This window comes from Moschus berezovskii, chromosome 3 (assembly GCF_049115385.1).
Source record: "Moschus berezovskii isolate FMDL1 chromosome 3, NW_MosBer_1.0, whole genome shotgun sequence".
NCBI lineage: Eukaryota > Metazoa > Chordata > Mammalia > Artiodactyla > Moschidae > Moschus > Moschus berezovskii.
In genome coordinates this window covers 44672297-44686844 of record NC_142462.1, presented here as the reverse complement: position 1 = coordinate 44686844, position 14548 = coordinate 44672297, and the positions used below count along the sequence as shown (strand labels likewise).

The 14548-nt window shown below is 38.5% G+C and overlaps 1 protein-coding gene across 1 annotated transcript in view; it reads right to left on the bottom strand.

The window, feature by feature from the left end:
- SEMA3E (semaphorin 3E) overlaps nt 1-14548 on the bottom strand; it is a 305001-nt gene that overhangs the window by 22814 nt on the left and 267639 nt on the right. Inside the window, exons 15-16 of the mRNA XM_055420631.2 lie at nt 10646-10713; nt 9037-9176 (exon numbers count right to left, since the gene is read on the bottom strand). Of these exons, the coding sequence (XP_055276606.1) occupies nt 9037-9176; nt 10646-10713 (208 nt within the window). The remainder of the gene's footprint in view (nt 1-9036; nt 9177-10645; nt 10714-14548) is intronic.

The window sequence follows — 14548 nt, the reverse complement described above, 5'->3', positions numbered from 1 at the left end:
CACCTCTGCCTTGAATTCTTCCCTAACTGTCCATCATGACACTTCCACTCCTGACCTATTAGTTGAGACACTTTTCTTTTCCTCTGGATTTACAAACAGGGGAAAAGATATTATATTGTATAATATACTGTAACAAATACAATTATCTGTTCACATTATTATATTCATTATAAGACTATAAGCTTCAAAAGGGCTAAAACTATGATATGTTCATCACCTAGTAAAGTAGGCTCTGAGTGAGTATTTGTTGAACCAAAACACTAAATTTAGACACATAAACAGGGAGGAGAACAGAAGGTTGAAAAAGTATTCCATGTGAGATGTTAAATAGCCTTTCTGGTTTTCAATAACAGCAAAGAGTGTATGTGAAGCCTTTGCTAGCATGTGTATGAGGAGGCCCTTGCCCACCCTTTGACACTGCAGGTTAAGGGCACATGGACAGTTGTGTCACTGAACATCAAGATGCATGTTCCTACCTCAATGATAACCTCCTTTCACCTTCACCCTACCCCCACATACTATAGTCTTAATACAAAGAGATCTGTTTAAAATCAAATTTTGATCATATCACAGCTCTGTTGAAAATGACCTCATGGCTTTCTTTTGAATTCAGATCAAAAACCAAAGCCCTTTATAAGGATCTACAAATCCCTCATGAACTGACCCTTCACCTTACTTTTTGACTCAGTTTATTAGTTTCCTTACTGCTGTTTCCCCTCCAGCCATGCTGCCCTCCGCTCTTAGGTTCTCTGGATATATCAGGGGCCCTCCTGATAAAGCAGGGCTTTCCCAGTGTCAAGAAAGCTGTTATCCAACACTGTCATATGGCCTACAACCTCACCTCTTTCAAGTCATTTCCAAGTGTCACCTTGTTGGTGAGCTTCTTACTATGGCCTTCTCAACCTTCCCTGCAAGTAACCTCTCTTGTATTTTTCTCCTTACCATCATCTGACAGATTAAATAGTGTTCTTATTTAGCCATATAATTATTATTACTATCTTTCTCTGTGCTTCAGAGTATAAGTTCCATGGAAGAAGGACATAATAGTTGCTCATTAAATAAATTTCAAATACATGAATAGAGCATTATTTTAGTTAGAAACAAGGAAATGAGGCAGAAAGTTCTGAGTTTTATATCTACACAAGCTCAAATGATACAGCACACTTATTTTGATAGAGAATCTTTCTTCTACCAACTGGCATACAGTAAAATCCTGAAAAGGCAGTTTGACACTGGAAATGTACTGATGTATGCATTGTATCTCAGACAGTAAAGAATTTGCTTGCAATGCAGGAGACACAGGTTTGAACCATAGGCTGGGAAGATCCCCTGGAGAAGGGAATGATGACTCACTCCAGTATTCTTTCTTAGAGAATTCCATAGACAGAAGAGCCTGGCAGGCTACAGTCCACAAAGTCACAATAAAAGAGGTGCATTTATAGGGTGTCCCTGGTATCTCACATAATAAAGAATCTGCCTGCAATGCCTGAGATGCAGGTTCAATCCCTGGGTCAGGAAGAACCCCTAGAGAAGGGAATGGCAACCCATTCCGGTATTTGTGCCTGGAGAATTCCATGGACAGACCATAGCGTCACAAAGAGTCAGACACTACTAAGGGAGTAACACTTTCAATTTCATGAACTGTATAATAATGATTTCTGGTATCAGTGGGAACCGTTTAAATTATTGGCAGGTTCTCAGACATCTAAACATGGGAATAATATCTCTGCCACCAAAGCTACAGTGACATATTCCATTATACACTGTTGGAAAATATATGCATTTTTTTTCCCATTTGCCCCATGTTTATCCCAGAGCATGTGAAACTGCATTTAGAATAAGGGGAGGAGGGAGGTGGGAGCAGGGTTCAAGAAGGGGAACACATGTACACCCGGGGCGAATTCATGTCAATGTATGGCAAAACCAACCAATATAATATTGTAAAGTAATTAGCCGCCAATAAAATAAATAAATAAATAATAAAATGCCATGCAAACGTTAAAAAAAAAAGAAGAAAAAACTAACAGACTTGGATGTGAATCTACTTCACTAGCTGTGAGTAACCAGGAAAGTGATTAATCATTCTGTATCTCAATGATCTCATCCATAAACACATCTTTTAGAATAAGTTGGTATATTTTATAAAATGCATATAGCAAATTCCTAGTTAGTTGGTTGATGAAGAAATGTGAAGCAGCTCAGCTTACGAGTCAGGAACACTTGAGCTCAAACTTTGGGCCTATCGATTCTGCTTATGAGATCTACCTCTTTGAGTTTTAGTTTCTGCATTTGTAAGATGAGGATTAGTATGCCTAAGATGCAGCTGTGAGATATGGGAATAATAAGGCAAGGTGCCGACCCCAGTTCCTATATGTAGTAGATAAACATGAAAAAAAGCCTCATCTCTCAAGTCCCTTCTATGAAGTTTTCTCCCCCAAAATGTCATTATAATGGACACACACACCATAATTAACCAGGTCATCAAGCCAAGGGAAAATGCTTCCTTATGAAAGACTTACAAATTAGGCTTTCCATAAACATTTCTGGAATCATAAAATGTGTAGTTTACCTGTTATATATGTTATTTAAGGAAGCAGGAAACTATAAAGTGCATATTTGAAAGAAATGAAGTAATCCAGTTTGTAAACTAGATAACTGAACTTCTAGATTCTTTCTAGACATCTGGTTATGGAGTTATTTCTACAGATTCATTCGATCAAAAGTGTTATCCCCTGAATATGTGGTTTCTGGACCACTTAAGAGGGTTGAGAGTGGACTTATAAGCAGATTCCAGACTCAAAAATTTCAGTTCAATAGAAGGACATGACAATCAAAAATTTTACAAAGGCTATGGTCTGACTGTGGCTTGCATTAAAAGGTTGAGCCTTGTTGGTCATTGTCAAAGATACTCTAAAAAGTATTCCCACATGAGGTAAGAACTGGACAAGGTGAACTTAAAACATCCTTTACAATGGTCAAGATTTAATGATAAATTTACCTTATATGTTTTATAGTAACTACAATAAATGAAAAAATGTTCAAACTCTAAACTCTAAAACAACTATAAACAGACTCTAAAAAACTCTGAAAGAATACACACATAGAGTCAGTTTGCTTTGTGTACACAACATGCATACTTAGCTTTTGATGAAGTTAGCAACTGTGTGTTTTGTTTCAGATTATGAATAAATCAATATATATCACTGTATCTATAGAAACCAAGCACTATCTGATTATAATACACCTTTAATGAACTGTGAAAGTGAAAGTGTTAGTTACTCAGTCATGTCCAACTCTTTGCAACCCCGTGGACCAGAGGCCACCAGGCTCCTCTGTCCACGGGGTTCACCAGGCAAGAATAGTAGAGTGGGTAGCCATTCCCTTCTCCAGGGGATATTCCTGACCCAGGGATTAAACTTAAATTCTCCCACATTGCAGGCAGATTCTTTATTGTCTGAACCACCAGGGAAGCCCATAATGCATAGAGTAAACTCAAAATATCAAATATCAGTAAATATATTAGGGAAATTTGAATTTAGTTGAAAATCGTGACCAAAATTTTGGGGAAAGAAGTACATTATATTAACAGTCTGAGAAAGAAACTTAAAATTGAACACTGCTGGATACAGCATGTCAAAATGACTTGGTAAAGATTTCCAAATGAGGTAGATTACAGTGAGTTCGAAATTAGAAACAGAACATACTGAGTGAAGAAAAATACTGATGAAAGAATTACTTTCCTGTCTTCTGAAGTCATTCAACTGGAGGAAAAATAGAATATTCCCAGGCCCTCTCCTGTCAAGTGAGTTATGACAAAACTCAAAATCCAGTTTTATCACAAATATATGGAATGGAAAACACTTTAGCGCTACATTAATAATTTATTCCAGTACAATACACTGTATCATTTTTGGATACGTGTTTATTCTTATGATGTCATGAAAAATTTAGGAGAATTCTCCTCTCCTGATTGCCTTTCTGTGTTATCTCTAAGTAGCCTATGTTAAGTTGAGGCTCCTTCTTCTCTAATAGCTAGGATAGGAACCTGGGATTTATATATTCAGTCAGCTCCCAGAATATACTGTCTGATTCTCAACAAAAAAAATGTTTTTAAGTTTCACAACAGGCTAGTGGAGAAAGAGGCAAAAAAATTGTCTTTGTACTCTACACATAAGTTCAGTTCAGTTGCTCAGTCGTGTCCGACTCTTTGCAACCCCATGAATCACAGCACACCAGGCCTCCCTGTCCATCACCAACTCCCGGAGTTCACTCACACTCATGTCCATCGAGTCAGTAATGCCATCCTGCCATCTCATTCTCTGTCATCCCCGTCTCCTCCTGCCCCAAATCCCTCCCAGCATCAGAGTCTTTTCCAGTGAGTCAACTCTTCTCATGAGGTGGCCAAGGTATTGGAGTTTCAGCTTCCAATGAATACCCAGGACTGATCTCCACTAGAATGGACTGGTTGGATCTCCTTGCAGTACAAGGGACTCTCAAGAGTCTTCTCCAGCACCACAGTTCAAAGGCATCGATTCTTCGGCGATCAGCTTTCTTCACAGTCCAACTCTCACATCCATACATGACCACGGGAAAAACCATAGCCTTGACTAGAGGGACCTTGGTTGGCAAAGTAATGTCTCTGCTTTTTAATATGCTATCTAGTTTGGTCATAACTTTCCTTCCAAGGAGTAAGCGTCTTTTAATTTCATGGCTGCCATCAGCATCGTCAGTGATTTTGGAGCCCCCCAAAATAAAGTCTGACACTGCTTCCACTGTTTCCCCACCTATTTCCCATGAAGCGATGTGACCAGATGCCATGATCTTTGTTTTCTGAATGTTGAGCTTCAAGCCAAACTTTTCACTCTCCTCTTTCACATTCATCAAGAGGATTTGAGTTCCTCTTCACTTTCTGCCATAAGGGTGGTGTCATCTGCATATCCGAGGTTATTGATATTTCTCCCAGCAATCTTGATTCCAGCTTGTGCTTCTTCTAGCCCAGCGTTCCTCATGATGTACTCTGCATATAAGTTAAATAAGCAGGGTGACAATATACAACCTTGATGTACTCCTTTTCCTATTTGGAACCAGTCTGTTGTTCCATGTCCACTTCTAACTGTTGCTTCCTGACCTGCATGCAGGTTTCTCAAGAGGCAGGTCAGGTGGTCTGGTATTCCCATCTTTCAGAATTTTCCACAGTTTATTGTGATCCACACAGTCAAAGGCTTTGGCATAGTCAATGAAGCAGAAATAGATGTTTTACTGGAACTCTCTTGCTTTCTCCATGATCCAGCGGATGTTGTCAATTTGATCTTTGGTTCCTCTGCCTTTTCTAAAACCTGCTTGAACATCTGGAAGTTCATGGTTCACATATTGCTGAAGCCTGGCTTGAGAATTTTGAGCATGACTTTACTAGCATGTGAGATGAGTGCAATTGTGCGGTGGTTTGAGCATTCTTTGGCATTGCCTTTCTTTGGGATTGGGATGAAGACTGACCTTTTCCAGTCCTGTGGCCACTGCTGAGTTTTCCAAATTTGCTGGCATATTGAGTGCAGCACTTTCACAGCATCATCTTTCAAGATTTGAAATAGCTCAATTGGAATTCCATCACCTCCACTAGCTTTGTTCATAGTGATGGTCTCTAAGGCCCACTTGACTTCACATTCCAAGATGTCTGGCTCCAGGTGAGTGATCACGCCATCTTGATTATCTTGCTCATGAAGATCTTTTTTGTACAGTTCTTCTGTGTATTCTTGCCACCTCTTCTTAATATCTTCTGCTTCTGTTAGGTTCACACCATTTCTGTCCTTTATCAAGCCCATCTTTGCATGAAATGTTCCCTTGATAGAATCAGTCATTTAGACTTCCAATGACAAATGTTTGATTTTCACTATCAAATGAGGTGGAGACTTCCTGGATTCACTATCTGATGAGTACCTATCAGCTGTCCTCTGTGTCCTAAAACAGGTCTCTAAAATTTCTTAATCCAATTTTACTTGTAATCTCTTTACTAAGGACCATTTCTTCAATATTCACCAAGATCTATTTCCCTTTAATATAAACAAAGTTTCTTCTATTTTCTGCTTTGTACCATTTTATTTTTTGGTTAAAATTGAGTTCAAAGCCCACATCAACATCAACAATGTTTATCTGTCTTTCCTAAGATTTATCTGCTTCAACCCTAGCTAGACCTTTTCCTACATACAACCAGCCACCTAGACCTACATTCATCTGTCCAGTGACTGCCTCCAGACTGTTTTGTATGTGTTTTAAATGCTACCTATTCTTCCATTACCAACAGTTGAGAAAAGAAGAAAAGTGAAAGGCAAAGAAGAAAAGGAAAGCTATATCCATCTGAATGCAGAGTTCCAAAGAATAGCAGAGAGATAAGAAAGCCTTCCTAAGTTATCAATGACCAGAAATAGAGGAAAACAATAGAATGGGAAAGACTAGAAATCTCTTTAAAAAAATTAGAGATACCAAGGGAACATTTCATGCAAAGATGGGCACAATAAAGGACAGAAATGGTATGGACCTAACAGAAGATATTAAGAAGAGGTGGCATGAATACACAGAGGAACTACACAAAAAAGATCTTACTGACCCAGATAACCATGAGGGTGAGATCAGTCACCCAGAGCCAGATATCCTGGAGTGTGAAGTCAAGTGGGTCTTAGGAAGCATCACCATGAGAGAAGCTAGTGGAGGTGATGGAATTCTGAAACAGCTGAGCTATTTCTGAAATAGCTGAGCTATTTAAAATCCTAAAAGATGATGCTGTGAAAGTGCTCCACTCAATATGCCAGCAAATTTGGAAAACTCAGCAGTGGTCGAAGGACTGGAAAAGGTCAGTTTTCATTCCAATCCCAAAGAAAGGCAATGCCAAATAATTTTCACAATTGCAGTCATCTCACATGCTAGCAACGTAATGATTAAAATTCTCCAAGCCAGGCTTTAACAGTACACGAACTGAGAACTTCTAGATGTTCAAGCTGGATTTAGAAAAGGCATAGCTGACATCCACTGAAAAAGCAAAAGAATTCCAGAAATACATCTATTTTTGTTTCATTGACTACACTAAAGCCTTTGACTGTGTGGATCACAACAAACTCTGGAAAATTCTTCAAGAGATGGAAATAACAGACCACCTGACCTGACTCCTGAAAAATCTGTATGCAGGTCAAAAAGCAACAGTTAGAACCGGACATGGAACAAGGAATGGTTCAAATTTGGGAAAGGAGTACATCAAGGCTGTATATTGTCACCCTGTTTATTTAACTAAATGCACAGTACATCATGCAAAATGGTGGGCTGGATGAGCCACAAGCTAGAATCAAGATTGCTGGGAGAAATACCAATAACCTCAAATATGCAGATGACATCACCCTTATGGCAGAAAACAAAGAGGAACTAAAGAGCCTCTTGATGAATGTGAAAGAGGAGAGTGAAAAAGCTGGTTTAAACTCAACATTCAGAAACTAAGATCATGGCATCCAGTCCAATCACTTCATGACAAATAGATTTGGAAACAATGGAAACTGACAGATTTTATTTTCTTGGGCTCCAAAATCACTGCAGATGGTGACATGAAATTAAAAGACGCTTGCTCCTTAGAAGAAAAGCTTTGACAAACCTAGACAGAATATTAAAAAGCAGAAACATTATTTTGCCAACAAAGGTCCAACTAGTCAAAGCTATGGTTTTCCCATTAGTAATGTATGGATGTGAGAGTTGGACCATAAAGAAGGCTGAGTACTGAAGAACTGATACTTTTGAAGTGTAGTGTTGGAGAAGACTCTTGAGAGTCCCTTGGACAGTAAGGAGATCAGTCAATCCTAATGGAAATCAGTCCTGAATATTCATTGAAAGGACGATGCTGAAGCTGAAACGCCAATACCTTGGCCACCTGATGCCAAGATCTGTCTCATTAGAAAAGACCCTGTTGCTGGGAAAGATTGAAGGCAGAAGGAGAACAGGACAACAGAGGATGAGATGGTTGGATGGCATCATTGACTCAATGGACATGAGTTTGAGCAAGCTCCATGATATGGTGAGGGACAGTGAGGCCTGCCGTGCTGCAATCCGTGGGGTCACAAAGAGTTGGACATGACTGAGCGACTGAACAACAATTCTTCCATCTTTAAAAGCAGTCCAATTTGTTCATTTCTCAATATCTAGATACCTATAATAAATATAATTTCCACTACCAAACCTGCTTAGAAGGACAAAAGAACTTACATCTTTTTTGTTGCTGTTCCGAGTAGACAACATTGGAACCTCATAGTTGATGTCTCATGTGTAACTTAATAACTATATCAACTGCTTTAATGTTGCTGCTGTTGTTTTCATTCTCTTATCCATATGACTAAGATATATTAATAACAGTATTTAACTTTGCTATTTTTCTAAAACACTTCCTTGGGCAATACAATTTGAAACATCATTTTGACAGAACGACACTAAAACCATGACACAATGAGCACTTCCTCAGTAAAAAATCTAAGTTTAGGTTCCAAATTTTATATAAACATATATACAACATTTATTTTTATATGTATATAAATACAGATGTATATAAAAATCTATGTGTATATGTATTTTAGAACCTTTATATACATACATATGGGCTTCCCAGGTGGCGCTAGTGGTAAAGAACCCACCTGCCAATGCAGGTAGACATAAGGGAAATGGGTTCGATCCCTGGGTCGGGAAGATCCCCTGGAGGAGGAAACAGCAACCCACTCCAGTATTCTTGCTTGGAGAATCCCCATGGACAGAGTAGCCTGGCAGGCTACAGTCCATAAGGTCGCAAAGAGTCAGACATGATTGAAGCAACTTAGCACACATGCACATACACACACATATATATACACCATAATGATACACATATATATTTATATGAATCTAAATCATACATAATAAAAAAGCAGGCACAGTACAATAGACTTTAATTTTAAGCACTCAAATATATCATAATCTATTTACTAATCATACACTATATGCAAGTCACTATTGTGTGAATGTGCAGCTATGAATTACCTCCTCTTTTCTTGCATCACGTCCTTTCTGTACAAACCAGATAACTTTTGCTTGTAAAGATCGTGGGGTACATTCCAGCAAAGTACTGTTATTCTCTATGCCATAGGCCAATCTCTCTTCAGTTTTATCCAAAGCATCCCCTGTAACATAAATTTTAACATCAGCCTTGAGAATTTCATTTTACTGGTAAATAATATTTTTAAATGATTCCTTATTCAGATTCCTGTAGCAAAGTTAATAGGTTTTATTGCTTACTGCTAATATTTATAGAAGGTCATATACATGAGTTATTTAGAAAGAGTGGCATACTAAAATCTAGACAATAAAAAGGCACAGCAGACTATGGAGTGAGAAAGAAGTAACTAGGAGTTTGATTACAAAAGATGGGTCAGAACAGTTAGAAGGTATGTCAGTGTTAAATTAATAGGAAATCAGTGACAACATCCATTGATAAAGTAGGCAAGAGAAGGTGAGCACCATATGACTCAAACTCAAGGCTACACACAGAAACAGAAAACGGAAATCTAGGAGATATGGCTCTATATAAACACAAGTGTGAGTGATATCTTGACAATGGATTGCATTTATTCAGAAACTGTGGGAAGAAAAACACATGAAACTGAACCAAAGACTTCAGAGCTACTTGATTATAATCTGCATTTTGGCCCAGAAAGGCTCTCTTTGAACCTGAAACCCAAAATGCATAGACAAATATCCCTAACTGCAGTGGAGAATCAAAGCAAGTGGATTTATTTTTAGTTGTTTTAACCAAGATCACATTCAATACTAGATTCCAGGCTTTTTTCCTACGTCTGAGTCCTTCACGCTTTCAAAACAGATCCCTGAGTTTCTCTAAAATTAGAATCCCACCTTTCTCTAGCCAATATTCACAGAGGCTTACATTTTGCACCAAATCCCCAGTCAGTCTGGGGATTAGCAAACTGATCCTGGACCACAATCTCTGGACTTGTGTATAAGCAGCTCTGGTCTCTCAATCATTGGGAGCACAGTCTGCTCACCAACTACCATCACAGTGTGAAGAGACAGGTCAGCGGTTTTATGTCTTGTTTTATTTCCTTAAATTTGCCTAAAGCTGACATTTTCTCTTTCTTCACACATTGGGCCACCCACTACCTTTTGTCAGAAATGCATGTCTGGACCACCAACCCCAGTTCTGGGCTTACTCTATTCTAGTGAAAGAGTCAAATACTTCACTTTCTTCTATCCAAAGCTCACTATGTAACCTGATTCAAGTTAGGTCACTCTTGATAAAATTAAGTTATAAAAACACAGTGAAGATATTCCCAGGGTTGAGCTGGTGAGATAAATCCTGCAAATTACTATGGCATCTGCCACCTAAAGTATACAATACTTCTGTTCTAAGTGTCCTCTTTTTGAGGTCTAACAATAATGCTTGCGGCGATATAAAAATTTTTCCAAACCAAGAAAATTTATAATTGATAAAATTTTAACTACACAGAATACTCTCAGGAACGTTGTTCTAGTATATATCAATCACAAATAAAACAAGGACCCTTTGAAAGAAGTTTGCATTTTATCTTCAATGCCCATTCTAAATACCCACGGCAATTGATTTTCTATGGATTACCAACAAACTGCTGTCCAAAGCACTGCTGAGCTGCATTCCCATGCCGAACATCTTGTCTGCGGAACCGCCTGAAAGAAAGTAAATGCATTTAGGAGATGTTCAGATTTCAATTTTCCAGACTTTAAAATATTGCCAACCTCATTAAAGTTTCAAGTAGTGTTGTGCTACTGAAAAAATTGATCAGTCATACAAAACAAGGATAAAATCCAAGTTTCATAGTTTTCCATGTTTCCACTGAACGTTATTCAATGGATAAGGCCTATATAAAACTGTTTTTTAAATGGTCACATGAGTTTGAATTATGGATCCTGAAACAATAATCTAAAAATCTTCTCTTTACATTTCATTAGGAATTTAGTTCAACAGGGAAGTCTTCTGGTTTTAAATGAGTATCTTGGATGGTAAAGGCTATGTGCAGATAAAGACAGTGAGACTTGAAGCAGATTACCTTTTTGAGTAAAAAATGCATAAAATTTCCATGTATATTTAAGTGCATTATGTAAAGCTATTTGGATCCAAATACTTTGTTCTACAGCAATCATTATCAATGTGATAATTAATAAAAATAAACTGATAATATACTCAAGTTACTCTTTTATTCAGTTACAATATTTAAAAACTATATGCCTCTATTAAATGTGATGGTGCATTACATATTTAACAGAATGTCTTACATAATAGTGGGCCTCACGAAATACCGTATTTTTCCTTAATTTGCCTCTAACAGGTAAATATTCTTTCAGTATATTTTCATATTTTCTGGTTGATTAGACATATGATTGACAAATAATAATAGTCTTTATCCATGGAGAAAGAATTCCAGAATATATGTTGTTCTTGTTGCTATTTAGTTGCTAAGTCGTGTCCAGCTCTTTGCAACCCCATGAACTATAGCAATACAGACTCCTCTGTCTGGGATTTCCCAGGCAAGAATACTGAAGTATTCATTTCCTTCTTCAAGGGATCTTCCCAACCCAGGGAAGATGTCTCCTACACATTGTCAGGCAGATTCTTTACCAATGAACCACCAAGAAGTCCTCTAGAATATATACCATGTTTCCAATTTGTAGGCATCTTTCTCAGGAGTTAAACAATGGGATTTATCCTTATTAGTACTGGAATGCTAAAATTAAGATCTTCAGCATATTAACTCAAGTTTGAGATAGAAACAGGAATATTACATCAGTTCAGTTCAGTTCACTTCAGTTGCTCAGTCGTGTCCGACTCTTTGTGACCCCATGAATCACAGCACGCCAGGCCTCCCTGTCCATCACCAACTCCCGGAGTTCACTCAAACTCATGTCCATCGAGTTGGTGATGCCAACCAGCCATCTCATTCTCTGTCGTCCCCTTCTCCTTCTGCTCCCAATCCCTCCCAGCATTAGAGTCTTTTCCAGTGAGTCAACTCTTCGCATGAGGTGGCCAAAGTATTGCAGTTTCAACTTTAGCATCACTCCTTCCAGTGAACACCCAGGATTGATCTCCTCTAGAATGGACTGGTTGGATCTCTTTGCAGTCCAAGGGACTCTCAAGAGTCTTCTCCAGCACCACAGTTCAAAAGCATCAATTCTTCGGCGATCAGCTTTCTTAACAGTCCAACTCTCACATCCATACATGACCACTGGAAAAATCATAGCCTTGACTAGACGGACCTTTGTTGGCAAAGTAATGTCTCTGCTTTTTAATATGCTATCTAGATTGGTCATAACTTTCCTTCCAAGGAGTAAGCATCTTTTAATTTTATGGCTGCAATCAGCATTCGCAGTGATTTTGGAGCCCCCAAAAATAAAGTCTGATACTGTTTCCACTGTTTCCCCGACTCCTCTGTCTGGGATTTCCCAGGCAAGAATATTGAAGTATTTATTTCCTTCTTCAAGGGATCTTCCCAACCCAGGGAAGATGTCTCCTACACGTTGTCAGGCAGATTCTTTACCAATGAACCACCAAGGAAGTCCTCTAAAATATATACCATATTTCCAATTTGTAGGCATCTTTCTCCGGAGAAGGCAATGGCAAGCCACTCCAGAACTCTTGCCTGGAAAATCCCATGGATGGAGGAGCCTGGTAGGCTGCAGTCCCTGGGGTCGCTATGAGTCAGACATGACTGAGCGACTTCACTTTCACTTTTCACTTTCACACATTGGAGAAGGAAATGGCAACCCACTCCAGTGTTCTTGCCTGGAGAATCCCAGGGACGGGGGAGCCTGGTGGGCTGCCGTCTATGGGGTCACACAGAGTCGGACACGACTGAAGTGACTTAGCAGCAGCAGCAGCAGCAGGCATCTTTCTCAGGAATTAAATAATGGGATTTATCCTTATTAGTACTGGAATGCTAAAATTAAGATCTTCAGCATATTAACTCAAGTTTGAGATGGAAACAGGAATATTACATAAAGGTAGAAAATACCACTTGCTTCTCTAATCATGGCATTTTTTCAACACTGAAGGGAAACCAGAAGGCAGAACAGAACTTCTGTCCCAGAGGGAGATGGTGAAACTTCCCAAGTGACAAAGAGATGCTTTTACCATATGCAATAGTCAAATTTGGAAAAGGGGACCAGGTTCAAATCCCACTATCACCACTCAAATTGACTGCACGATCTTATACACATCCCTGGTCTTTCCTGGTTCGGTGTGTCCTCTTTTGTAAAGGAAGCTGGGCTAACTGACACTTATTTCCAGTCTCATTTTTTTTTTTTTTCCATTCTAGGTTTTCCTCATGGCCACCAAATAGTGATATTGGAATGTTATCAAGAAATGGAGTGCTTTCTCATAAATGAGTTCAGATCTTAGTTAAGAACTCAATACTTAACCTTTTGAGTGTTTCCTTATATTGAATGCTAGGACAGATGAATATTTCCAGTCAATTTTTAGGGTTATGGTCTGTGTGCAAAAGCAATTTTTAAAGTCTATTTAAAAGAATCAGACTGTTGATCAGAAAACCTTACTCAAAGACCTGAGATTTTATGAAGTTAAGATTAAAACTGCCATATGAATCATTCTGTAGACGCAAACCGAATAGAAATTGACAAAAGAGGAGCAAAATTTAAAGGTTTTATGCTTCTCTACTGTTTTATGGTCTGGAAAAGACTCTGATGCTGGGAAGGATTGGGGGCGGGAGGAGAAGGGGACGACAGAGAATGAGATGGCTGGATGGCATCACCGACTCTATGGACATGAGTTTGAGTGAACTCTGGGAGTTGGTGATAGACAGGGAGGCCTGGCGTGCTGTGATTCATGGGGTCGCAGAGAGTCGGACACGACTGAACTGAACTGAACTGAACTGTTTTATGCTAGGGTGTAATTCTATTATGTAACTGATAGACGCTCTGGACGGCTGTTGTTAATTCCTCACTTCACTGAGTGTTGCTTTGTTATTGGGAATATCAGGTCTACTGAGCAATAGTGTGTAATGAAACAGGAATAAATTAATGGAATGGAAAGTAGTTTACATGTTGCAGAAAGGATACTGTATCACATTTACTATGCAAGTAATGTGAGGAAAAAAGGAATTACAACCATCTAATTCTAGGTAAGCATTGTGGGTAAGTATGCAGAAATTTTGTTTAAAATAATTGGAAATATGCATTTAAAAATATAGATATCACACTTCAGTTCATTTTATACTATCCTAGTATAACTGTCCTTTATTTCAGCATTTAAAAAAGAAAGTATTAGGATCAGGAATATTAGAAAGGCTTAGCTCTCAAAGTCGCATATTTTTCTTTTATCTCTTACCTCTTGGAAACTTTTCAAGAGAATGCTGGAAATAAGACAAAATACAAGAGCAAGGGGGAAGAAAAAGACCTAGCTCTATAAATTACAGTGTACTTTGGAAGACTACTTTAAACAAGTGGTTTGCAGTGTGAATTGATGCTTTTCCTCTGTTGACTCATTTTCACT